At 39.9% G+C, this 22,875-nt stretch overlaps 3 protein-coding genes across 3 annotated transcripts; 2 read left to right on the top strand and 1 right to left on the bottom strand.

The window, feature by feature from the left end:
* Positions 1-331: 331 nt before the first annotated feature.
* On the bottom strand, positions 332-1,691 carry LOC148732006 (uncharacterized). Its single transcript, XM_088758583.1, has 2 exons — positions 915-1,691; positions 332-629 (listed from the first exon to the last, which is right to left on the bottom strand). The coding sequence occupies exons 1-2, from the start codon at positions 1,037-1,039 to the stop codon at positions 332-334; spliced, it is 423 nt and encodes a 140-aa protein (XP_088614709.1). The 5' UTR covers positions 1,040-1,691.
* Positions 1,692-6,905: 5,214 nt separating this feature from the next.
* LOC111346797 (ectoderm-neural cortex protein 1) lies at positions 6,906-11,664 on the top strand. The gene is made up of 2 exons (XM_088758434.1): positions 6,906-7,791; positions 10,150-11,664. The coding sequence occupies exons 1-2, from the start codon at positions 6,964-6,966 to the stop codon at positions 11,041-11,043; spliced, it is 1,722 nt and encodes a 573-aa protein (XP_088614560.1). The 5' UTR covers positions 6,906-6,963; the 3' UTR covers positions 11,044-11,664.
* A 113-nt stretch (positions 11,665-11,777) lies between these two features.
* On the top strand, positions 11,778-15,819 carry LOC148732007 (kelch-like protein 12). The gene is made up of 3 exons (XM_088758433.1): positions 11,778-13,688; positions 13,890-14,776; positions 15,241-15,819. Exons 1-2 carry the CDS (start codon positions 12,750-12,752, stop codon positions 14,742-14,744), a joined length of 1,794 nt encoding a protein of 597 aa, XP_088614559.1. The 5' UTR covers positions 11,778-12,749; the 3' UTR covers positions 14,745-14,776; positions 15,241-15,819.
* The last annotated feature ends 7,056 nt before the right edge of the window (positions 15,820-22,875 follow it).

The raw sequence follows: 22,875 nt of genomic DNA on the forward strand, positions 1-22,875 counted from the left end.
CCGCCTAAACGATTTGACGACTACGAACTTTCTAAGGGATAATTGAATGTTATTTGTTGTAGGCTCATTGATATTATGTTAGGAATCCGACTGGACTTTGTTTATGAACAGTAGGCCCGGGCCTGCATTTATATGCAAGACATTGGAAGAGTTGTGTTATTTATGTTTGGGTTTTCGCTCTAAATTAAGGAAAAACAGGGAGGGATGTAGTGTATTGTACCGGAAGTGCGAAAAGGTTGTGTTTGTAGGCATCCCGTGATGCCTAGGGAAAGTTGTTGTTGTGATACTCGTTGGCTGCCATGTGGATAGTGTGTTGATTAAAGTATTCAAATCAAAGGACATCGAGGGTTTTTATTGCTGTATATCCGAATATCACAAAGACTGCAAAGCTCAAAGAGATATTGCCAGCAGGATATTTTCCAAGAACAGTAGGCTGGGATTTCCAGATGTAGTTATCATGGCATTTTGAACAGCTCTGTGTTACAGTAACCATGGTCCCATCTTGCTTCATCCTTGCTGTAGGATTGCTTTCTTTACACTTGAAGCAGAAAAGTGTGAAAATATGAAGCAGCATGCTGTGAAATACAATGAACTTGGGTTCATCATATTCAGGGGTATCTGGATCAACTCTGCAAAATAAAAGGCATGGCTGAGTCCTTTCAATAATATACTCAAGTTACATAATGAATTATTGTCAAGTGGAACAAACAATAAACTCAGACTCAAACCCAGTAGCTACTTATATGTTTTGAGGGTGAGAGAAGATTGGATATGAGAGTGAATTGATGAACATGAGGAGTTATGGATGGGAAAAAGGGCTATTTTCCCTTTGTCCTTTCCCATAACTCTCTAAGTGCCTCAATCCACTCATGCAAGTGGTATAATTCCAATGAAAGCTACAATGGTAGTCTCACCTGATATCTTTTTCCATGCTTTCTTGTGAGAGATTCTCTTCCTCTTCATCATCCTCAGTACCTTCAGCTTCTGTGGAACCTCCTGCCTGTGATTTCCAGTCACCATCCTCATTCTCTGTTGCCATATCTGTATCACTCCCAGTGCTTGACCAGATAAAGAAATCTTTGGACCCACTTTCCTCCTGCACATCAATTTCCCCTTCAGACGCTGTTTCAATTACTTTCAATAATAACAAACAAACAAGAAGGAATAAATGATCCAGTACTAGTGAGAGTGAGTAGCACTAGGAACACTTGAATCAAGTTCAATATGGATACTATTCTTTCGCCATTATACAAAGCTACAAGAAAGCATAAATAGGTTTTGTTTAGCACTCACACTTTTGAGCTCTCTTATCTCCTTTTTCTGTTCCTTTACTATTCTCCTTAGACGCATAGTTTGCTTCTTCTGATTTTTTAATTTGGATTTATATACACAATCTACACAAGAGCTGCCTTGCAATGGTGTTACGTTGGGGGATGGAGTTGTGAAAGAAACAGGTGTTGTATTGACTGGCGTAGCACAGGTATTGTTGGTGGAGGTCAAGGCAACTGGAGAAGTGAAAGGAGTGGTAACAGAAGCAGTAGCAGTTGAGGCATTGGTGCTGGCGGAACTTTCATCAATTGGGCTCATGCACACATCTGTTGCGATGTTGAACGGATTTTCTTCATTTGTATCATCATCATGATCATCTACAAGGTTACTCATTGATTCTTCCATGGCCTCATCCACCTTCTTTTTCTTCGCCTCCAACACATGAAACTCTGCAAAGGCATCACGCCTTAGCTGCAGCAAAAACATAAAATATCTTGGTTGATAAAATATATCGAGCACAAGACACCCTTGCTTTTGCTAAGATTATGTATAGGATTCGAAACGATCACAAAGCTTGTATAAATCAATACTCAAAACTCCAGTGAACATGATGATGATTCACTAAGGTATAGGTTTTAGCAGTTCAGTTTGCTTTCAGCACGGCAAAACCGCAATTAGATACGGACATTTTACACAATGCTTCCAAAAATTTTATAAACTCACCACAGAATAGGTTATTTACATCACAAAAGCTTACACATGTTAATGTTAAAGTGCACCTACACCCAAAAAATTTTTTTCGCTTAACGAAGTAAGCTTATTTTTTTGAGTATTTCTGCGCAAAAATTTTTTTATTTGCTCAAATCTTCAATTTTCTATGCCCAGTCAAAATACGGAAAATCGGCCGCCATCTTGCCCCACGACCGAGTTTAAAGAGGAATGGCTCTAGTGGGTAATGTGACGTCAAATCGAGAACACGAAAGTCTGCTTTTCACACATTTTCACTTGTTTGAGAAGGTTGTAGTCGATAATTGTCCGAAAATATGCCGACTAAGTGTGTTGTAGAAGGATGTAGCAACGTGCGAAATTTGCAAGAGGGTATCGCGCTCCATACAATCTTCATACAAGTCACTGATATGTTGCTTTAAACGTTAAACGAGATTGAAGCTTAAATCTCTCTAGATTTTTTGCATAATTTGCTGTGACTGAAACTTTTCCACTATCCCGTGAAGTTATTTCGTCGCACGGGCCACGCAGGTATGTCGAGCAACTGGCGCTTTTGCCTATGTAGCTTTCTGCTTTCTGTGCGCGCGCAAAATCTAATCTTAGTAGTAAAGTCGCTCACAATACTGCCAAGGTTGCAGAGAACATTAAGTTCGTGGACGACCTCCAGCAAGTGCCAAGAGAAAGCTTAGCTGAGTTTCCGGTTAGCTAATTAAAATCTGAACAAAAGCTGATTAACGAGAACATAGTGAGGAGAGATGTTTCGGGCAGTTACCGAAGGGGTTTGGAAAGAGTTTAATCTTTCAACTGCTGTCTAGAGTGTTGAAATTCTTGAGCTAGGAAGGCCACGGATTCTCTTCTAGTCCCTTGGTCATTGTCATTTCACCTTTTCTGTCGATTGTTGAAGACAAGTCAAATACCTTTGATCATTGGGAATCGATCCGATGCTGTTTTCAATGGGAAAAACAAAACCAAAGACCAAGAAATATTGGATGGAAAGGGCGGGTTTGCTTTATTGCAAATGTCAGCTTAGTAGTACAGGGTCATCTACCCACATCTAATAAGCAAAAGTTTCCCCGCTTAGCTTTTCTTTTTTTTCAAGCGAAGATGAGATTAGATTTTGGCACGCACAGAAAGTTGCGCAAGTACCACTTGCTCGACATACCTGCGTGGCCCGTGCGACTAAATAACTTCACGGGATTGGCAAAGTTTCAGTCACAGCGAATTATGCAAAAAATCTAGAGAGATTTAAGCTTCAATCTCGTTTAACGTTTAAAGCGACATATCAATGACTGCAACCATCATGTTGTATACAAACCTCGCAAACTTTTTTAAAACACCTTCTCTAGTGATACCTGCGAAAGTATTCAGTATAATTTCCGGTAAGATTTTCGTGGACAATCTGATCGATTTCTCTTACATTGTGTGCTAAGACTGAAACTTTTTACCTCAAGCAAACCTCCGTCTCACGGTCCAAACAAACAGTGAGCAACTGAGATACTAGTATATGTCCGTGTTAAAACACACGAAAGGACTCTCAAGCTCACTTCACTCTGATTGGGCAGAAAAACACAAAGATTTTCTGGCACCAATCAGATGGCAGAACGACTGCGACCGTTTGGAACTAGTCTTGTAAGACAATGTCCCCAGGGGCTCTTCATGCCCTAACTTGAAATCGACCCACAGCCCTGGGTCTCCGAGGATGACTTAGGGCCTGATTACATGAGCCGAGCTGGCCCGGTTAGCCGCGCTGAATTCTTTTGTTTTCACGCTTTGGCGAACACCAAAACAAAAGAAATCAGCCCGGCTAACAGGGCCAGCCCGGCTCATGTAATCAGGCCCTTAGATGATCATTTGACACGGCTTGAACCCACTGATCTAAATTCAGATTAGGTGGGTGTTAGCCATTTAGATTGTGTAAGTAGGGTGCACCCAGTCTTGGGTGGGACTTTGTATCAGCTTAGGTACATAACTAAAAGTGATTGGTTACTTAACAACCATACTCATACAAATAGTGGTTCTTCGAAATATTGCTGTTTTTAAGCTACTTGTTTTCCTACAGTTTTCTGACAAAAGGGCCTCCCTATACCCTTAAATTGTACCGCATTTACGATCAATTTTTGGCATTGCTTTTGTAGCATTTTCTTTGTCAATGATTTGTACGGTGTTTAGAACTATAGTAAAGTTGTAACGTGTAGTAGTTGTAAAGGAAATGTCTGAGTGAATTTATAGAAACATTTTCAGGTTACATAAATATTTGGCCATGGGTTTTCTTCATTGGCACCAAAATCGGCTCCCAGTAGCTTAAAATCAGTGAAAAGGCACAACTTCCTAGGACTTTGTTCAGAGCTATTTTTAAAAAGTAAATTCAATTTTTCAAATATTTGTTCAGTTAAGGCTAACAGATGACGTCACAACACGGTAATAAACTAACATACGAACTGTTAGCGAGTGTATCAATTTGTTTATCACATTTTGACATCTTCTGATCAGACACGTGTAAAATTTATCTGGTTCATACAATAACCTTCTAAATATATTCTCCCTCTCCTTCTTGGCCGGAAATTATCTCTGGAACTACTAGTTTTTAAACCATGCATCATAATGGAAGTCCAAAAAAAAGAAACATATGTGTGACGTCAGCTGTAATTGATACATCAAAGATAACGACCACTAACAGAGCGAGTGATATTTCACTTTATAAAAGTCTTTATAATGATTTTTCAGTGAAGCCACTTTCGTCCACTGGATGGATTTACAATTTATGTATCGTAGACGAATATACATTTATGTATTTAGCTCTGATTCAGATCAGGTTCCTCAAAGATACAACATGGCTAAAGAGGCTATAACTTTGAAGCCTGCAATAATGAGGTTATAGTAAATGCGAAAGTGTTTGTACTTTATGGCAGTAGGACTCAGTTAGTTCTAGGAATCTATTCTCCACCAGTGCTACAATGTTTCCACCCAAATAAAAATAAATGGGAAGAAAAGGCAACGACCTGCCACCCTCACTTTGGATCCAATCTTTTTGTAGTCAACAGCAAACTTTTGCTAGCGGGGGGCTTTCTTTCAATTACTACCGATGGACGTCCCTATGGCAGTCCAGCACCTGTAGAAATGTATAACGAAGAAACTAACACTTGGTCTGTTGTTGAGCAAAAACATATTCCCGCTAACAATCTCAATGCTGTGGAAATAGAAGAGAGGATGTACTTCATCATAAATAAATTCCCAATCGACAGTGGGATTAGAATTCCACTAGGGGAGTTGTATCCTGTTCCACTGGGTGAGTGGGAAAATTAAGGAAACATTGACAAATCTGCAGTCCTTTGCTATTTGCCTTCAAAGAGAGTTTATCTGAAAACTGAATGAGTTCATTTGAATTCACCTTTGTTATTCGAAAAGAGCCAAGAAAGAAAGAGATGCATGAAAGGGTAAAGATAAACAGCTGCTGTATCCTAATGAGGATGCACAGAACACTAGTTGGTTGGTGTTACTTGCAGTTTGAAATGATCTAACTTTAAAACAGTTTCAATCATGTTCGTGTCCAAACATTAGTCTAAGAATGAGAGGGAATCTTAAAAATGTTCAGTAGAGTCCATGCAAATTGTAAGAAGTAATAACCAAGAAACAACTATGAATGTGTAAAATTAACGCTGAAATTTTTAATTGTAGAAGTTGTAGGATGGTTTAGGAGGTTCTTACGAACCAAATTGAAGGAACTTTTGATCTGTGGGTTTTGTTCTTGGTTTTCCTGGTGGTGTCAGCTGCAAATGCGGTCTGTACATCGGTTTATTTCAATTCGATACAGGGTAGAGCTCGTGATATTCAAGGACTTATCTAGAACCTTGAATCTTATATCTAACCTTGCAGAGCCCTTTTAGGTCTTTTTACCTCACATAAAATGTTTCTTTTTCTTTGAAATAAACTTCTTCAAAGAATATAATAAAAATTACACAGAAGTTAATTTTAATTTGTCCTCTAAGCCATGACAATGCGGATTCTTTCCTTTTTCAGAATTTTCCAAATCATTTCTACATCTCTGCAATTGGATTTAAACCGTAGATGCCTCTCAATGTCAATCTCCCATTTTTGCACGTATTGTGGTTTATTTACAGTTCCTCTGCCTAAGACGTAAATGTGCGCTGAAAATGACTGTGAAATGTTCAGCAAGCAACCGTGGACGATAATCCTACTCTTGAACGTTGGATCAGCAGTGATCTAATCGGCCCAAAATAACGAATATAAATAAAGAGGCAAGACCGATACAACGTGGATAAGTTTTAAAACGGAGCACTATATTTCGGCTGGCCAAACCAGCTTTCTTAAGGTGCAGCGGTTCTTCATGCAGTACATGAAACGTGATCATTGGCTTGAGTTGCAAGCGTGATCGATCACGCAAGGAGCCTAAGCTTAATCAGTTCCTAAAAAATTCGAAATATTAAAAAGTTTATTTTTAGAGACAAGAGGGTATCAATTCTCTTCTGGTCAGGCACCTTGAATAGAGACATCGCTACAAAGATACCCTGTTGGTTCACTTTCATTGATCTAAGCGAAGAGATTTTCGGGATTTTCACTAATTCGACGATGACTTGGGTACTGAGTGAAAAATTCAAAATTTGAGAATTTGTTTCCATCCATTTGTCGATTCTTTATCTCATAGCCTTATGTCCTTGCAAGAAACTAACTTTAGTTTTTTGTAGGCGGAGTTTTTCCTCAGAGTGAAGATGACGATATCTGTATCTAATACTCCACTAGCGACAATTCATTTACATTCATTTACATTCTATGAAGTGCGCTTGTTCAACGAAGCACGAGAGAAATCCAATACATGTTAAACCAGTTACCACAGTAACGAGCTGACGTTATTGTTCATTCAAAGTCACGCAATCACGCAATCAGTTAAAGACCATATGGTGCGATCTGCTGTTGATATCAAATAATAGTGAGATCTTTTACTTTAGCAAAATGGTTGCCAACGCTGATATTCTTCTTTCTAAATGTTCTCAATTTCGGAACGAAAGTAAATTTATTGATGTTCGACTAAAAGTTGGTGAAGATATCTTTCCAGCTCATCGCGTCGTGTTGGCTGCAAATAGTGATTATTTCTACGCCATGTTTACAAATGGAATGAAGGAGTCGAACCAGGAAGTGATCGAGCTGAAGGACAAAAACTTCAAGTCAAACGCTTTAAAGATCATCTTAGACTCCATCTACAATGGAGATCTTCATGTCACCGAGGAAAACGTGTTCGAGGTACTTGCTGCAGCAGATCATCTTCAAGTTGCAACTGTTGTTCAACAGTGTTGTGATTTCCTAGAAAAAGCATTCGTTCAGCTCCGGCTTGACATGCAAAATTACTGCCTGCTCTGCACCATTGCTGATAGACACGGCCTGAAAGATCTGCAAGAGGCAGCCGAGCGCAAGATGGCATCAACGTTTAAAGATATCTGTGAAAGCGAAGAATTCTTATCGATTATAGACACAGACCAATTAGTTACCCTTCTCAGCCGAGATGACCTCAATGGACTGTCTGAGACGTTCGTCTTCAAATCTGTGATGCAGTGGATTAAACACAAGAAAGAAGAGAGGTTGGCAGTCGCAGCCAAAGTTATTGGAGCTGTTCGTCTAGGACTGGTGGACATCAGAGTTGTGATTGAAGAACTGAATACTGAAGAGATGCAGAGAGATCCCGAGATTCACAAACAAGTATATGAAGCATTAGTCCATAACAACATGCCCTCTGCTTTCTCCGAGTTTGCAGAGAAAAGAACTAAACCTAGATCAACAAGTCAAGTAAGTATATGATTTTTTCACAGAATCTCATTCAAAATAACCAGCTTCGTTGTAGAACATACTGAACAACTTACGATCGTTTTAGATATATAGGGGTATCGAATGGTCTTTGCGAGCATTTGCGAGCATGCGAGCAGTGTGTTTGTTTCTGCGAACACGAGCAGTTGTCAAATTTATCTTGCGAGGAGCGAGCAGTTTAGAAAATACAGATGGCGAGCAGCGAGCACTTTAGAAAAATACAGATGGCGAGCAGCGAACACTTCGAGTACTTCGTAAATTTTCCGCAAGCCGGAATCTCTCTTTTATTAATAGGATACGTTGTTTTGCGCCAAGTAATAGCTAATAATCTGGCTGACACCTCCAAAACAGAACAAAAGGTGCAAAGCTAGGGCGGTTCAACCAGTCCCAGCATCTTACAGCCAACCGTGCCCTGCCCAAATTACGTCACGTAGCTTCACATGAGTCAGTCAGGGTGGACGCTCAAGAACTTCAAAAACTCTCAAGGAGATGTGCCAGATCCAAAGTCCGCGATCTAAAGTTTTCCATCTCTTTGTAACCCGACGCTAAAATGGATGGTATGTTTTTTCGGTTATATAGTTTTTATGAAATGTAAATAACGAGACATTCGGTCTAACAAGCATTTTGGGCTTCGGTTTCGATGATCGGCAAACTGGTTCCCCGCTGATCGACTGAAAAAGATTCAACGCAATGAAGCTTTATTTATTTGGAGGCTTCTAGAATCTAACCAGTTACAGCCGCACAGATCTGACAAGCTGCAGTGGTAGCTCTGAAGGTCAAATAGTACTGGTAAGTAGTATTTCTCTAGATTAGTTTCTACCTGCGCGAGTGCCTTTTGAGAAGAATTCTTAAAGTTCGTGCTTCCGCGCGACATGGAGACATTAAGGTTTCAGACCTGTCTCCTCGTTTGGCTAGGCCTTTAATTTTAATCAAAATGATTAAAGCAACATTTCATGTAAGAATTTACGGTAAAGCCCAAACGACCGAGGGTTGTTATTAATGTTGTTTTGTTTAATCGGGTTTCATATGCCACCGTTTGGCATCAGATTTTAATAGCTATTATTACTAGTGGCCAGGAAGCTTCCAAGGTTGAAAACACCACTACAAAATTTGATCCGAGTACACTGTTTCAAAATATTATGACTCCGTCCATTTCATTTCCCATTGCACACTGGAAAATCCGTCATGTCTACAAACCCTGATAATTTGCTGAAATAAATGGGAATTTAGATCAACAAAGGTTCGCAAGTAATGTTGTCTCCACAGGAGAGTATGTCACCTCCCGTTATGTCGAGCTTCCTATCAGAATTTCCTGGTAAATAGATCGTGTTACAGTCTCGTTTTCTTGTTCAAGCGAAAGAAGGTTTAAGTCATTGGGTAATATACCCGGGAAACTGGTCAAAGAAACAACAATTGTAAGGCTAGCTTCAAGCAATGAAAGCGAATCTACTGAGGGAAAAAGCAAAACCAGTATTAACAGAAATGAAATCTTTTGGGTACTTGTTATAACCTAAGAAACAAGTGAATAGATGAACGATCACATATTTGAACTGCGAAACTGTACCCCTCTCAAGCAGAAAGCCTGCGACAATGAAATATGATAAAGTATAAATCAGTAAGCGAACTGCTTGTCATGGAGCCTCGTGCGTTTTTCCGATGATACATACAGCGCCTCCAGAACAGTTACAGGCTGAACTGTTGAAGAAAGACTGAAGCCGGAGGTAAGGGATGTTTCAACCTTTTTGTTTTAACCATATCATAGCTTATTTATCGTTTATATATGAATCAAAAATAACTACAAAGCAGGATTAAAGAAATTTCGAGCAATCGAGCACATGTTAACGAGAATGCGAGCATGCGAGCAGTTGCAAAAATCTTGCGAGCACGAGCAAGCGAGCACCCGTGTTATTTTTGCGAGCAATTCGAGCAAAGGCCAAATTTTGCGAGCACTTGTAAATTGAATGGGACCATTCGATACCCCTAGGCTATATATAATCAGCTCACTCTTATTTATTAAGTCATTGTGATACCATAACTGTACCAACATGGCCGTACCCGAACTGGGTAGTTCTTTCAAAGCAAAGAAAATGATACACTGCCCAAATTATCAATATAAGAAGGGTCTGTTTTTATTTCTTTAGAGAGATCTAGCTTATGTCAAGCTCTCGGTTGGTGGGAGAAGAAAAAAAAAAAAACAAAATTCGGGTGAGCGACGGGTAATGGGGTGAGAAAGTCTGTGAATGACTAAGTTTCTTTGGTCCCCTTTTTTGATCGTCACTACCAACAGAGGGCCGCGCCAGTGTAGAAGATTTGATTGATGATGTTCATCTTTCATTTCAGGCTCTCATTGTAATTCTTCCCAATGCTCAAATGAAGTATTTTGATTTCCAAAGCAAATCATGGAGATCTTTACCATCGACAGTACCGTCGATCAAGGCATATCGTTGCGATTCTGCAGTCTCTGTTGGCTGCAACTTGTTTGTAGCAGGATCAGCTTACGGTTATGATATTTCCCTTTATCGTTACGACACAGAGAGTAATGTCTGGGAGATGAAGCAGTTTTCGTCCGGTACATATTCAGTTAACAATCTGTGTGTTCTAGGAGACTATATTTATGCTATTAGTTCTCATTCAGGTCAGGTTTCTCAAAGATACAACATTACCAAAAGGCAGTGGCAAAGTATTGCAAAACTGAACACAAATTGTACCAATCAGGCCTGCAATTTTGGGTCAATAGTTCATTCAAAGGTAAAAATATTTGTCCTCTGTGGCGATATGTGCCAAGCGGAAGGAAAATATAAGCAGGCAGTGCTACAATGTTTCGACCCAGCTAAGAATGAGTGGGAAGAAATGGCAACAACCTGTTACCCTCACTTTGGATCCAGGCTTTTCGAAGTAAATGGCAAACTCTGTGTTGCTGGGGGCTATTGTAATCTTCTTAACGGTCTCAGTCCATACGGTACCCCAGCACCTGTAGAAATTTTTAATGAGGAAACAAACACCTGGTCTGTTGTTGAACAAAAACGTATTCCCGCTAACCATCTCAATGCAGTGGAAGTAGATGGGAAGTTGTACTTTATCATAAATGATTTTCTAGTTGACAGTGGGATAAGGATTCCACCAGGGGAGCTGTATCCTGTTCCGCTGGGTGAGTGGGGAAATTTAGGAAACATTGATAAATCTGCAGTTCTTTGCTATTTTCCCCTAAAGAAAGAATGTCTTAAAACCGAATAAGTTCATTCCCTTTCCTGATTTGGAAGAAGCAAAGGGATAACGAACAGTTCAAAGGTTAAATGATACTGAGCTGCTGTATTGCAGTCAACTTGCATGAAAGTTAGTAGGTTGGAGTAACTTCTTGTGTGTTGGTCCAACTTGAAAACAGTTCCTTTAATCTTTGAGTCCAAATCCCACTTTTACAAACTAATGAATTCATTAGCAGGAAAGGAGCTGACTTTAACATATATGTAAGTCCTTGTAAATGGTAACAGTAATTACCATAGAACGACTTTTTAGGTGTAAAATCAAAGCTGAAAACTTCAGACGTAGAAGTTACAGAATGTTTAAGAAACCATACATGCCAAATGATGCAAGCTTTCTGAGCTTCGCTCTTGGTTCTCAGAGGCGATGTCAGCTAGCATGTCAGTGCAGGGATTAATTTCAACCGCAGGCTAGAGCTTGTCAGGATTTTTTTTCCAATTTCAATGTCGTGGGCAACCTTTCAAAGCCTTTTGTACATGTAATTTGGACAGTTTTCGGACAAGCGTCCTTGAAGGTTTGATAGAAACGTGTGCAATACTTAATTTCAATTTATATTCCAAACCACGACAACTGATATTAAACAGATTTTGCCTTTGATTCAGTCCTCCAAATGATTTCTGTTTTGATGTTATATTGCCTATTAGTCTCCAATTTCCCTGCGAACTGCCATTTATAAACAGAATACTTAGCTGAGGTTGTCGGTGTTCTTATTAAGCCTTTCACTCCCACTATTTCATTAGTAATTCTCCTTATTATACAGTTGACAACGCAGGTGGGTAATATGAAGCGAATCCTGTACCAATCTTCTGTTGGCTACCAGCACGGGCAAGATCTTGCCCGCTCGGGATTGCCCGCTTTGATCCCGAGCGAGAAAAAAATTGCGTGGAGCGGACTTACAAAGTTCGTAGCTTTTTGATAATATCGGCAAATTAAAATTAAACGACTCTCTTGGGTTCTCCAGTTGTACTCATTGTGCTATAAACACGAATCGATTTCTTTCCCGGTTCTCAAAATAAACAAGTCCTTCTTGACTCTTATTATATCGAATATCATAAATCCTTTATTGACCAAGTTGGTTTGGTCAAGATGCCCGGATATCAGCCTGGTTGTTTTTATTTGCGTTTTTATGGACCTCGACTTCGTCGCGGTCCATAAAAACGCTAAAACAAAGAACTCGGTCAATATCTAGCCATCTAGACATCACGCTAGGTTAATGACGCATATTTACTGTCTGCCATAGAATTATTATCACGTCACTTCCAAGAATTTGGTATTCGATCAACTGCTAATCCTTTAGTTCATATTTCTCTTTATTCTCGCCATTAATGTAATGTGGGCTTCACTTGTTATCTGCCCATCTTGTGGATGAAATTGTTAAGACTTTCAACGGCTCATAAACCGCCTGAGGAGCCTAAAATATTTAGGTCCTTAGACACAACTGATGATAACTTCATGAGCAACTTGATTGAAGTTTTTTAACGAGAATTTTCGCTGATAAACACTTCATGAGCAACTTGTATTGAGTTTTTCAACAAGAATTTTTGCTTTTCGGGAAGATCAGTAAGTCTGTTTAGAACACTTTATAATCTGCATTTCAGGCTGAATGATTTTGCATTCCATGCCTGATTGCTTCTTTCTCTGCCACGAGATTGGAAGGAGGATGTAGTTATGAAGGTAACGAGATGACGTTGGCGTGTAGCTGTCACGCTATCCCTCAAACACCGTATTGCCACAAGGCACTCTCTGATCTGTTGTTGACATTGAAGTACAGTGAGATCCTTTCCTGTAGCAAAATGGTTGCCCACGCCGATATTCTTCTGTCAAAGTGTGCTCAGTTTCGAAACGAAAGTCAATTCATCGACGTTGAATTAAAAGTTGGTGAAGACATCTTTCCAGCTCATCGCATCGTGTTGGCTGCGAGTAGTGATTACTTCTACGCCATGTTTACAGATGGAATGAGGGAGTCCAACCAAGAAGTGATCGAGCTGAAAGATGAAAGCATTTCGTCAGACGTTTTGAAGATTATACTGGATTCCATATACACCGAAGACCTTCTTTTAAATGAGGAAAACGTGTCTAAGGTTCTTGCTGCCGCAGATCATCTTCAAGTCGCAAGTGTTGTTCATCAGTGTTGTAATTTCTTGCTGACCGAGTTTGTGAAGATTCGCTTCGACTTTGAAACTTACTGTCGTATCTGGGAAATTGCGTTTAGCTATGGGCTTAAAGATTTGCAAAACGCTGCAGAGTGTAACGTAGCTAAGATGTACACGGATGTTTGTGAGAGCAGAGAATTTCTGACGCACATCGGTGGAAACCAATTAGTCAGCCTTCTCAGCCGAGATGACCTCAATGCACCTACGGAGACGTTCGTCTTCAAATCAGTGATGCAGTGGATTAAACACAAGAAGGAAGAGAGGATGGCAGTTGCATCTAAAGTTATCGGAGCTGTACGTCTTGGGCTGGTAGATATTGGTGTTGTGATTGACGATTTGAACACGAAGCAGATGAAGCAAATTCCCGAGATTTACACGCAAGTCTACGAAGCAGCAATTTATAAACACAGACCTTCCCACGCACCTCGGACCGCTACGAAGCAAATAAGGCGACGATCAAAGAGCCCGGTGAGTGAAGATGAGATCGAAACTGAAATGTGAGACCGAAAAGGCTACAGTGGAGATTTGTTTTACATATAATGTATCTAAGACGAGAGTAATCAAGTTTGAAATCAGCAGTCTATGTTATTCTCCATCAACCTCAATTGTCCTCGTTCGTTACGGTTATTTTGTTGTCATCATATTGATAACCTTGCGATTATATTTTAGGTTCTTGTTGCTGTTTCCCCTCAGGCTGGAATACAGTACTTTAACGTCGAAACCAAGGCTTGGAAATTGCTGCCAAGAGCTACACCGTCAATTGAGGCCAGTCATTGTTACTGTGCATCATCTATTGGCGATAACTTAATTGTTGCCGCAAATGACTCCATTGGGTACTGCCTCTACCACTATGTCCAAGAGGCAAATGTGTGGGAGAGACTTCCAAACGCATGTGGTGAAATAAAAAAATTGTGCCTTTTAGAGGATTTCTTGTACGCAGTCCCTGCCAATATCAGTCTTCCTTTTTATCGCTACAATTTTGCTGAACGTAAGTGGCACAACATTGAAAGACCGCCCGTCAGTATACATAGTACTTATTCGTTTAGTGGTGCAGCCGTCTTGCATTCAAAGGTGTTTTTTCTTTATGGATGCCACTCTACTAAGACATTCTTTCATCCGTCACCCCCGCCGGCAGTTTTATTCTGTTTTAATCCACAAAGTGGGTGGGAGAGAGAGAAAGCAAAAACCCATCATCGTCACTTTGGATCCAGTCTTATAGCAGTGAATGGCAAACTTTACGTTGCTGGGGGAAAAATTTTTAGAGACTGGAACTATCTTCCAAGCGGTGACCCTGCACCCATTGAAATGTATAACGAAGAAACTAACACGTGGTCTGAAGTTGAGCAAAAATGTTTTCTCGCCAACACAAAATTTGAACTAGAGGGGAGAGTGTATTACATCGTCAATAATTTTCCAATTGACAGTGGTATCAGAATCGCTCATGGGAGCAAAGATTCTATGTGGGATGACGTGGCAAATATCGGCCAAAATGCAGTCCTTGGCTTCATGGTTGTAAAGAGGTAACATGGAATGCGAAAGACCAAACATTGGACAGGGTGAGAGTGCTCGTACTGTATGCTTTACTTTCGCCAATTGGAACTGAAACTGAGTCGGTTGTTTGAAACCGTATTGCAGCTATTCATGAAGTAAATACTTGGACGCTAAAGACTGTACAAGTTAAAGATTCTATATTCTCAAGGGCCTATTGCTTCTTTCCAAGCACTGTATAAATAGACACATCACTACAATGGGGGGCGATCCAGCGTTTTAATGAACATAAAGGGTACAGCGAGATATTTTAGTAGCAGTATTTTCTCATACTAGACGGAAGGGATGTGGGTGGGTTATGTCTACCCTATGGATATTCACTTCTACGTTCTTGACTAGATTTTTTTAATAACTTTTACACTGTGTCACTTGGTAACAAAAGCGATAACAGCTACCTGTAATTTGTAAATATCAATATTTGCCAAATAGTCTTCTAAAAAAGTTGTTTATTTATTTTCTTCTCCTCTATTAGGTGATCTGGAGACTGTATTCCTGGCATCCTTGAGTTCTCCCTTAATCTACACCGCTTATGACTTTTAGAACAACAATGTGAGATGTACTCAGGGGCGTCCCCGAATTTGCACATCCCTCATTTCAATCCGTAATTTAATTTACAAAACCCCACTGCATAACCATGTAGATGCGCGTTTATGGCGAAAGCGTGCGTGGACGCCTATAATTGCAGAAAATGAGACTGATAAAAAAAAGCGTTCTATCGTCGACTTTCCCCACAGAAGACAACGGATTGGTTGGTCGATGAAATTTCTCAACAAGTTAATAACCGATACCCAATGAGCGCAAGCCACTGTAGTCTCGACGTTTTCTTTTAAAAATCCAGCGCAAGGACGACAGGGCTGCTTTCAGATATGTCGGGGAGTATGGATAACAGTGGTTGAGGAAAATGAGGGCAAGAAGTGGAATGTAACTGTCACACCTTCGCACTTTCACCTATCACACAGTACGCAAACCATGTAACTAGCATAAAGCACAAGCACCGGACTTTGTATAAATTATAATTTCAAAAATTAATAAAAGGTTTTTTTCACATGGACCTGAGCAAACAACATGTTGACAGCGGTGGGATACGAACCCACGCCTCCGAAGAGACTGGTGTCTCAAATCAGAGAAGAGGAGCCTCATCTGGCTCTCCTAGCGTAAAGAAACACGCCTCAGCAGGGTCACAATATACTCACCAGCACAACGTCTCATGTCAAGAAAACTCGAAAATGTCACCCCTATAACACACCATCAACTCACCCCACAGGCAACGTCCTCAAGTGGTGTATCTAAACATTTCAGAAAGAAGACGAAGATCGATGGCTCAGTACAACAAGAGGTTCTCGCAGCCCCCTTAGAGAGTTCTCAAAGGGGAAAAAAGGGGGAAAAAGTGTTTGTGAAACCCAGGCCGGCAGATAAGCACCAACTTTGGATATATGGTAAGGTTATTAGAAGGACTGCATCAAGGTCTTGCATTGTAAACGCCTCAGTGGAGCCATTTCAGAGGAATCACGCTGACTAGAGAGGCAAAGGAATAAAGGGTGAAAGTTTCTAAAGAAACTGTGGTGCTGCGTCGGTGGGTGTAACAAGGTAATTTGGTTATATCAACTAAGTTGAAATTGTAAATTGGCCACCGTAAAGAGTTAAAAAGCTGACGTTTCGAGCGTTAGCCCTTCGGCAGAGCGAATGGAGGAATTGTGGGTTGTGTGTGGGTTTATATGCAGAAAGTAGGGCTACGCCATTGGTGGGAACATGGTGACGAGAAAAACACGAATAAATTAGTAGAATGAAAAGCGTTCGTTGATGCCTATGGGGTTAAGAATGCCGATTTGAAAGATAAACTTTTGTTCAAGAGTTTTGCGGCTTTCTGAGCTACCTAAATGTAAGGAGAGACATTGCCGTATGCTGCTTAGAATGATTAGGTAGATTAAAGTGTCTAGTGATTGGATTTGATGCGTCCTTGTCATTCCTTTCTACGTCGCGAAGGTGTTCTCGGAATCGGTCACCTAGTCGTCTTTCTGTTTTGCTGATGTATATCTTTTTGCAATAGGCGCAAGTTATACAATAGATGACGTTAGCGGGGTGCAATATTTACTCAGCGTTGTGGATGAAAAGACAAGTTTTTCATCGTGCACGAGCCCTTTTAAAAGTGCTGGGTTAATTATTAATTTGCACGAGAAAATCATGTGATTATGTATTAATAATATACATGAAAAAGTACGAGGTAGCTTCTCACAACTGCGCAGAAGAAAAGTGCACGCATCAGGTGCAAAAATAATTTATTCAAACCCTGCAAGTGACAATGACCTTGACCTTGACATTGACCTTGACATTGACCAATCAGAATGTCTGGTTTGTTTCTTTCTTTGCACTGAATTAACCCTCTTCTGCACTAAAATTAACTGAAAACTGCATTCATATGAACCAATCAGAACTGAGAAATTTTTTCATGTATATTATAAGGCCCTGTTTACAAGCAGGTAGGGTAACCCTAGTGCTAGGGTTACCCTGGCAGGAGGGTTACCCTAACGCTCCCACATTTCTTTTTTTTTTTCATCGACGTGTTTGCAAGGCAGCTAGGGTTACCCTAGCACCAGGGTAATCCTAGCTGAGTGCTAGGGTAACCCTAGCTGCCTTGTAAACGCTCTGCTGGGGATAACTCGCCTACCCGGGACAACTTTTTACTTGTTTCCAGACCCTTTGAACATTGCTAACAATGCGTGCGGTTACCAAGCATAGGTAAGTTGTCCCTGGTGGTAGGGTAACCCTATCTGTGAAGTTTTGCTTGTAAACCCGGGCTATCTTTGACCCGCCTGCTAGGGTAACCCTAGCACAAGGGTTACCCTCCTTGCTTGTAAACAGGGCCTTAGTCGCGTAAATCGTTCAATTAAAGACGCTTTATATAGTTTTTTCAGTTGTCTGGTTAAGTTCAACCAAGCTAACCAGCAAAGTTACTTGCCAAATACGGAGGCATTCAAGAAGTTATTACGGTTAATCTTCTCAGTTTGTTTCGAACACTTTTAAGGCCGATTGCCGAGTTTTATTTTAGATCTTGTATTGATATTGTGTTTTAGATATTGTATTGTACTGTATTGTAAGTTAGATCGAATTGTGTTATCACATCAAATACGGTTCTCCTCCGTATTGGATCTTGGTCTCCTTTTCGACGGAATAAGATTGAGATTGAAGGGAGGGTGTATTTTTTAATCAACGAGTTTCTTATTGACATTGGTATTAGAACTGATTCCTCTTTGGAAGAATTATCTTGTTCACATCAATGACGAATGGAAAAATTTAGCAAAAGTAGGACCAGGCGAAGTCTTGTGTTATTTGCCCGTCAAGAAAGAAAACTTAACATAAACAAAGCAATGACAAATTAAAGGTAACAATTTCACCAATGAACAAATTTCAGTGTATCAGCGTTCTGCGGTGCACGACAGTCAAAGAGTTCAGAGTTTAAAACAAAGAAGTTGCGTCATTTTATGGTTTACATTCGAACCCCATTTTATGGATAGTTAGTCTGGGAAAAGAAGCAACCATTGATCGGTTTCTTTGACACGGTTCTCTCTTGAAAATACCTCGAGTTTTAGAAGTTTGGAATGGGAGTGAAAGATCTAGACACCGTTTGCAGTGAAGTTAACTAAGTTAAACATGCCCTGTAGTGGTTCCAAGACGCTTACTTTTTAGAATTCGTTGTTTCGAAAGAAGAAGTTTTTAAATGTATTATGTCAAAGTTTTGATTGTTTACATTTATGTACACAATCTTGTATTTAGTTTAGTCTTCTCTCAAAGTAGTCACATATTTGATGTTTCGTGCATTCCAGCAGCTCCAGGTATGGCAATTACAACAATGATCTTGACTTTCAATAAAATACATCAGTTGATTAAATTTTCTTGGATGTTATTGAAAGAGGCGAGGAGTAGTCACTAAATAGAAATGTACAGTATGATTATGGCTCATTCTATTGCTGTATAAAAAGGTACATTGATTTTCTTAGGTACTTTTCATAAACGCGTACGAAGTATAAAAGCTCAAAACTGGAAGAAGTAAAATGAGTATGGGTACTGAAACACTCTGACTGATTTTATTGTATCTTGTAATATTAATTTTTTCCTAATAAAGTTATGAGCTTTTCGAGAAGAGGTTTTGTATTTGGCTTACTAGACGTTAAAAAGGAAAAAAATAAATGGTGGGTCGATTCTATTTTTGATCTTGCAGGAGTTCTCTTAGCTATAACTTCTCCCTTTTTGTCTGTTCTCAAACATAAAAATAAAAACTCTTTCATCTGCCATGTTTGCGCAATCTGCTTATTTTAAGAATTGTCAAAGCAAAAAGACAGATGTTTCCCCTCTCTGCATAAAAGGGACATCGTTCGTTCAAAATTTTAACTTCCCTGAAATATTTATATCATCTCTCTTGTGAAATTCAACCCTTTCCTCTCCCACTCCGTCCCTTTAAGTTGTTCACTTGACAATGGTTGATATTTGGTCACGCAAGGCGTTTGAGCATGATCAATGGCAGATCTTCAGAGTACCGTCTCTCTCTCATCAAGTAAGTGAAAAGCTCCGCTTAACATTTGCGATCCACCACGTTGGTTCCAACTGAGAAGTAAAAACTTTTCCCGGCATTAACGGGCTAGAATAGCGCATTATTATGATTATTGACCAAGTGGATGAATTTGTTCAATTTTGTCGTTGTAACCTCTTTTCTTTATTGTCCAGAAAAAGGATGTTAACAAATTTTAAACTGAGTGTAGTTTTTTTTTTCTTACATGTATTTCATGCTCTCATCGCAGTTCTGCTTCGAGCAGTATTTTGATGTCGAAAACAACACATACCGTCTTCTTCCAGAATTATTTTTTCCTTTTTCCTCAAACCTCTGTAATTGCGAAAAGTTGGCTGTCGGGCTTATGCCTCTACAGTGACCTCGATATCGATATCTTTGCAAGTTAACCTTTGTATTACTAGCTAACATCACACGTTACTAAGCAAGCACGATATTTGGAAATTAGCGTAGTTTCAGTGGGAGGTCACGCGAACAGAGTACAAAGACATTCTGGTTTGCTTCGAAGTTTTTACAAGCAGATATCTTCGCGCTGAAACAGCACAAAGATGGTAGCCCATTCCAGAATTCTTCTCTCTAAGTGTTCCGAGTTCCGTAAAGAAGGTGAACTTATCGAAGTACGTTTGAAAATAGGTGATACGCTTTTCCCAGCTCACCGAGTTGTACTCGCTTCGTACAGTGATTATTTCCACTCCATACTTACTATACTTACTGATGGGAAGGAAGCAAACCAGGAAGTGATGCATCACATCATGCCTTCTCATGAGTTTGCCGCTGAGAAAGTTAAACCTCGATCAATGAGTGCGGTGAGTTAAAAGCTGAGCTCTGTAGTTACTTCCTTTATTTACAACTCGGTTTTTGTTACAATCTCACTTGATTCCTCGCACTACACTCCGTTTTACAAGAACTGGCTCCAAGTTTCCAAATTTTTGGAACACAATTCATATGTCGATTCGTTGTTCTTAACCATATCAGCGACAAGGTTAGATGATTATCAACGATAATCATTCAATTATCAATATCTCGATCAAGAGAGCATGTTTCCTGCCCGGGGAATCTACAGTTAATAATAATAATAATAATAATAATAATAATAATAATAATAATAATAATAACATTCACTGCTAATCGTCGTCGCAAAGTACAGCAACGACGCAGCTCAACAAGGTCGAACCGAAAGCTTACAATAGCGCCTCTAGCAGCCGCTATACGGTCCATGTGTGATCTTGGAGCACAGCTTACAGCCAGCTGGAATCAGCTGTATGTTGGTTTTTGGTGAGGGAGGAAAACCGGAGAACCCGGAGAAAAACCCTCGAAGCAGAGAAAAGAACCAACACAAACTCAACCCACTTATGGCGTCGGGTCCGGGAATCGAACCCGGGCCACATTGGTGGGAGGCGAGTGCTCTCACCAGTTATTAACAATAAGCCAGGGACTGCTATGTTGTCCGTACCGTGATCGATTAAAACTATTTCAGTAGAAATATAGATGCCCAAAAAATCAACCATCTGCTTTATTATATTACATGTTTTACATATGTATACATATATATCTACTCTATTATAGATATAACCTAAAACTAAATACCTTCTTTGCAAAAAAAATTTCTAGACTGTCAGCTGAAAAGAGGAATTTTTAAGTGATTATCTCTTGTTTCAGGTACTCGTTGCCATTCACCCTACGTACTGTATACAGCTTCCCGATGCAGTTCAGGACGAAGACGTCTTCAGTGTGTATGCTTTTTGGGGCTTCCACCAGCGCCGCAGTGTATGGCTCATTACTTTGATGTCGAAGCGAAGCCGCTATGGAAACCTTTGCCATCTGTAGCACAATTACGTGAGAAAACTACCTCTTGCTTATGTGCTGAACGCAGTGGAAACTACTTATTTGTAGCTGGACAAAAGCAGAAAAATGAGGATATAAAAGGCTTATTATTAGGTGAAATAAACCAGGAAAGTGATAATGTTATACATCGATATGATGTGGTAAATAACTCATGGGTTAAACTACCAAATTACGGAAAAAACCACGAAATTGACAGCTTGTGTTCTATCGGTGACTATATTTACGCTATTAGTGAATCAAATCCCCCTCAAAGGTACAGTTTGACAGATAACAGTTGGCAAGGGGGAGAGGGGTTGAATTTCATTAGACCGGTAGGTAGAGGAGAGCCACAAAGGAGGGAAGAGTTAAGTACTGTTTCAGCGGCAGTAATGAGCTCTAGAGTATATGTAATTCATGGTTATAGAAAAATCGAAAAAGATCGCCAAAACCACGAATCGTGGGTCGATAAACCAGCTGTGGTACACTGTTTCGACCCAAATTACAATGTGTGGACAAAAATTGCGTCAACCTGCCTTCCTCATTTTGAATCCAGTCTTTTTGTTGTCAATGACAGAATTTGTGTGGCAGGGGGAAAGATTTGTAAGGGTCGTGGCGACCCTGCGCCTGTGGAAGTGTATCATGAAGGTACTAACACCTGGTCCGTAGTGCCTCAGAAACATATTCCCCCAAACGACTTGGGCGCAGTGGAAATAGAGGGGAGGGTGTATTTCATAATCAATAAATTTCCAGTCGACAGTGGGATAAGAATTCCACCTGAGGAAATGTTTCAAGTTGACCTAGGTGGTTGGGAAGGTCTAGATAAAGTCAGCTCAGAATGAGTTTTGTGTTATATGCTTGTCAAGAGGGAAAACTTGAAATGAACCTAGCAGGGAAAAATTTCAGATCAAAATTAATGATACTGGTACTAAATTTGACCTTCTCTTAGGTATATAAGACATAGAAGTGAACCTGAATGACCTAGTAACTCAATGTTAAGACAATTAGTGGTTCTGCGAAATAGTGTAGTTTTTGTTTTTCACCCGTATTTGAAACACAGTGAGTGGGAAAAGAAGAATAAACTAGGAACTAAGAAGATAACCGATTTCTTTTTCCTTTGTTTTCCCCTCGCCGTTTATTGGGACTACTTTTGCCTTTTGCCTTTTGCCTTTTGTCCAAAAACAATGCAGCGTCCACTCTTGGCTACTTGAAATAACAAACCTTTAATTAAGCATTGCTTGTGGAGGTGTAGTCTGCATTGCTTCTTAACTTGCACAAACTTGTATTCATCTCATTCGAGACTCCTAGAAATGAGAGGATTCGAAGTTATTGTGCTTTAACAACAAGCAAAACTCGTCCTTAAGAAAACGATTACAACACAATACTATTAAAAGCATGTGCTTGGTGGTAAAAGCGCCCGCAATGTTAGTACGCTGACCACGCTATATAAGGCTCATTTTCTGTCTCTTACAAACAAGGTAAATTTTCTCTATCATCTTAAACAATTTAGATTATTGAGAAGCATGTTGAGACAGACGCTACCTGCTTTCATACAGTTTTCTACAGAAGGGCCTCTCAACACCCTTGAATTATACTGCATTACGATCAACTTTTTTGGCATTGCTTTTGTAGCATTTTCTTAGTCGGTGGTTTGTTGTTCACGTAAGGTCAAAGGCACACAGACGTAAATTTAGTAGAAACATTTTTAGGTAACATAGATATTAG

Source organism: Stylophora pistillata, chromosome 4, assembly GCF_964205215.1.
Source record: "Stylophora pistillata chromosome 4, jaStyPist1.2, whole genome shotgun sequence".
Lineage (NCBI taxonomy): Eukaryota > Metazoa > Cnidaria > Anthozoa > Scleractinia > Pocilloporidae > Stylophora > Stylophora pistillata.

Excerpts from the sequence above, each read along its gene's own strand:
- LOC111346797 (XM_088758434.1), top strand. The coding sequence starts at position 6,964 with ATGGTTGCCAACGCTGATATTCTTCTTTCTAAATGTTCTCAATTTCGG. Across the intron at positions 7,792-10,149 it reads AACCTAGATCAACAAGTCAA|GCTCTCATTGTAATTCTTCC; the intron begins GTAAGTATATGA and ends CTTTCATTTCAG.
- LOC148732006 (XM_088758583.1), bottom strand. The coding sequence starts at position 1,039 with ATGGCAACAGAGAATGAGGATGGTGACTGGAAATCACAGGCAGGAGGT. Across the intron at positions 630-914 it reads AGCATGGAAAAAGATATCAG|AGTTGATCCAGATACCCCTG; the intron begins GTGAGACTACCA and ends TTTATTTTGCAG.
- LOC148732007 (XM_088758433.1), top strand. The coding sequence starts at position 12,750 with ATGACGTTGGCGTGTAGCTGTCACGCTATCCCTCAAACACCGTATTGC. Across the intron at positions 13,689-13,889 it reads GGCGACGATCAAAGAGCCCG|GTTCTTGTTGCTGTTTCCCC; the intron begins GTGAGTGAAGAT and ends ATTATATTTTAG.